The sequence below is a fragment of the Micromesistius poutassou genome (genome assembly GCF_964030765.1).
Source record: "Micromesistius poutassou genome assembly, chromosome: 20".
NCBI lineage: Eukaryota > Metazoa > Chordata > Actinopteri > Gadiformes > Gadidae > Micromesistius > Micromesistius poutassou.
This window is the reverse complement of record NC_140290.1, coordinates 9573299-9576801: the sequence shown is the minus strand read 5'-3', so window position 1 is coordinate 9576801 and position 3503 is coordinate 9573299. Positions and strand designations below refer to the sequence as shown.

Genomic DNA, 3503 nt, shown 5'->3' with positions numbered 1-3503 from the left:
CAGCCAACCACAGACACTCGCTGTCATTCGTCGCGTCTCAAGGAGGAAGTTCACCGACAAAACGCTTCCTTGATCCCACATGGCCGAAAGACAAACAAACAAATATAGAACCAAAGCATGAGTCATTTAGAAGGTAAGAGGTGCATTGCGTACTCGTTTGTTTCCTACCAATTAACTCGCTTTTATTAACGAGCAAGCTGCATGTTGGGGTTATTCCGTCCAGAGACGTGCAGAAACAGAAGCCTCATGGACTGTTTGGTTTCCAAGTTTCAAACAGTCGCACAAGCTTATTCAATATGTTATATTTGTCAGAAACAAAGTCATACAGGTATTCCTACAACTAGTAGTGAATGCACAGCTAGTTGTAGGATACACAATAATACAAATATAACAAGTGAACAGGTGAAATAAAAGTAGTGTATGAAAAAAAGAGAGCAAAAAATAAAGGGGGTAACATTTGTTTTCTACATTTCACAATTCTGTGCATATTCAATAGACACTCCTGCGATGGGTCGGACACCTGCTGGATGACTTGCGCCATCTTGTGGACAGATCGAGAAGACTGCCCCTTTCTCCCTGACTACACTACCCAGAAGCCCCGATCAGCGAGTTCACGCAGGCGCAGTCGTGGCGCCACCCTGTGACGTAAGCGTGTTGTCCTAAACGCTGTCCTACTTTTGTTGTTGTTGTCTGTAGCCGGGGCCAGACGTTCACATACCTCGAACATGTAGCGCACGATAGGTAGGACTGGGTTCTCTACCATCTAGCTAGTGTCGGTCTATAGTGTTTCGATACAAAACCCTTAACTTAAGGTCGTATTTGTGGTTGGTCCCCTCTAGATAGCTACAGTGTGCTACCTGCGATGCGCTCGCTGTTCCTCCATCGCCGTCAGCAGATCTCAAGCTAAACGAACTAGCTCCTATTCTTAACCATGCTGTACGCAGCGACCGACTCTCGGTGAACATCATAGCCTGGCCTCTCCTCTGTGATCCAGAGGAAACACGCGTCTTGGTTCTGTGCTTCTCCGCATGTAATATGGGCGCTGAGATGTGGCAGAGTGTGGGGCTCACGGTGCTGGTCATTGTGGCCACACTGGTCTGCGTGCTGCTCTTCATGCTGTTTGGTAAGTGTGTTTTTTAAGAGAACAACAATGATATCTACACGCCTCATTTAGTCAGTTAGTTGAGGTTATGATGTTAAAAGTGGCCTGGACTGCTACAGTGTTTAGGTGGGCCGATCCGCTGGGGATGCTGTGATGTTTGTGACATTTTTAAACCCGACGATATCACGTAGTGCTCGTATTCTTTATGTATTGGATTGCTGTTGTGCAGAGTTTAGAAGGCCTCTGCCTGGCTGCTTCTATTTTTACCCTGTTTAAAGGAGAGGGAGGGCCTAGAAATCAGTCTGAACGTGGCCGTTCAGATGTGGCTAGGTCTCATTTGACCCTTGCACCCTTTGTAAATAAGTATTCACTGAAGATCGCTAAGGTCAAGTACAGTGTAGGCATGTAATCAGTGCTCAGGCAATACGCCATTGGCTTTCCTCAAACAAAATCTGACATTTACAGCCAAGCTTTTATTTAATTATAACAACTTGGTATACCAGTTATATCAGTTTATATAAGTTATGTACATCCAGTGTTGTTGACCTTCCACCTCGCTCCTCGCTCCTCTAAGGCTGGTACGTGGTTTGGCAGCTCTTCCTCTCCAAGTTTAAGTTCCTCCGGGAGCTGCTGGGTGAAGCCGGCACCCCCCAGGCCGAGACCCAGCCGCCGGGACCCCCCACCGAGCGATCGGCCGCCGCTGCTACGCGCTCTCGGCCCAGGAGCGCCCGCCAAAGAACCACGCCGCCAGAGCCTGCCTCCTAGACCCCAGGACAGCCAACCGTCGTCCTGCCTTCCCGCCACACCGGCCTCTCATTGGACAGCTCCCCCCCCACCCCACCCCATGGCTGACCACTGCAGGTCTGGTGTTAAACAGGGGGCCGGTGTGCCCATCCACTCTATACTCTGATATACATATAGTCTGCACTACCTTATTGGTCAGCACAAAGCCCCGCCCATTCTGGACACTTTGCACGAACCAAGGAAATGCTTCCTCGGTTTGAGAGGATAAGCCATTCGATATGCTTCACGTCCCGTTTCACCTGTCTTTGCGTGTATGTGTGTTGTTATAGGCATGCACAGTCAAGTGGGCTTAGTGAGGGGGCTCCACTACTAGTACCTAACGTTGCAATAGTAAACCGTCTGTCATGGCCGAGAGTGCTGCTGGCCGTCAGCACAGAGCAACGTGTTAGTACTGCACAAGACATAACTGACCTTTAGCTCTTCTGATCATGACACTTTGTGTACGTGTACTTAATTAATTAGTTAACTCTCTTTAACATGTAGTACGTTTTTCAGTTGCAACGCCTGCTTGCAACTGAGGCCCTGGGCCCTGATAACGGTTGACTGTTTAACTGTAACTCTGTTGTGGCTGCTTCACTAAAGGGACAACTCGATAGACGGAAAGCCCTGGACTCTGTCACTGACGTCTGATCTAACCCATGTTTGTTTCTTAGTTTTTATATGAACCAGGACACTTTGTGAAAATGGCTGTGGTGGAAGGGAGTGTTTTTACGAATGTTTTTATGTGTTAGTCTGTTCGGACAGAATGGTGGATGATGTCCAGAGTGCCAGGAGTGGAGGGGTGGGGAAGAACAAAATAAAGTTTTCATTCCACTTGATGAAGATCTGCCGTGTTTATTTGTAACAACCGTAACATTGCAAAACCCAAAGCAAACTCGACTGCTGCTGGCTGTGTCTTTTTATATAGTCAGCAACAGTTTGCACGCCCAAAATTGACGTGATCTTTGAGGATGATATACATCCTGTGGCTTTCATGTGCTTCCTGTTTCTCACACGCAGACCCCCCCCCCCCCCCCCATACTGAGCAATATTCTGAAATGTAATAGCTTAGCATTTTGGGCTGTGAAGCGCGTGTGTGTGTGTGTGTGTGTGTGTGTGTGTGTGTGTGTGTGTGTGTGTGTGTGTGTGTGTGTGTGTGTGTGTGTGTGTGTGTGTGTGTGTGTGTGTGTGTGTGTGTGTGTGTGTGTGTGTGTGAAAAATACAACTATTTTTCTTACCTTCTTTCTTAGCTGTGGATGTTATAGAGCTAGAAGTTTAACTTGTTCTGAACATCTCACGCACGCTCCCATTGCCCAATGAACCTCTTAGTCAGATTACTCCATAATCTGTAGGCTGCAATGACTGGCTGTTTTTAAATATAAAACAATCTAAACAAAATAACCCAGGCAGTCTCGTCTGCGAGTCGTTAAAGGACAACGCCGGTATTTAGCACATTGAACCCCCTTTCTGGGACGTCTAGGATGAAATAGAGTGGTTGACACCGAAATTTTGACTATTGGTCCTGTCTTGGGTATTTGGCTAATTTCGAATCGCCCCTGCCTGCTTCTTGCTGGCTATGGGCGTTCACAAACCTGTCTTTAAAACAACCCTAAACGTT

The 3503-nt window shown here is 47.4% G+C and overlaps 1 protein-coding gene across 1 annotated transcript; it reads left to right on the top strand.

Moving 5' to 3' along the window:
* Nucleotides 1-651: 651 nt before the first annotated feature.
* Nucleotides 652-2724, top strand: smim13 (small integral membrane protein 13). The gene is made up of 2 exons (XM_084485164.1): nucleotides 652-1123; nucleotides 1677-2724. The coding sequence occupies exons 1-2, from the start codon at nucleotides 1036-1038 to the stop codon at nucleotides 1865-1867; spliced, it is 279 nt and encodes a 92-aa protein (XP_084341290.1). The 5' UTR covers nucleotides 652-1035; the 3' UTR covers nucleotides 1868-2724.
* The last annotated feature ends 779 nt before the right edge of the window (nucleotides 2725-3503 follow it).

Excerpts from the sequence above, each read along its gene's own strand:
- smim13 (XM_084485164.1), top strand. The coding sequence starts at position 1,036 with ATGGGCGCTGAGATGTGGCAGAGTGTGGGGCTCACGGTGCTGGTCATT. Across the intron at positions 1,124-1,676 it reads GCTGCTCTTCATGCTGTTTG|GCTGGTACGTGGTTTGGCAG; the intron begins GTAAGTGTGTTT and ends CGCTCCTCTAAG.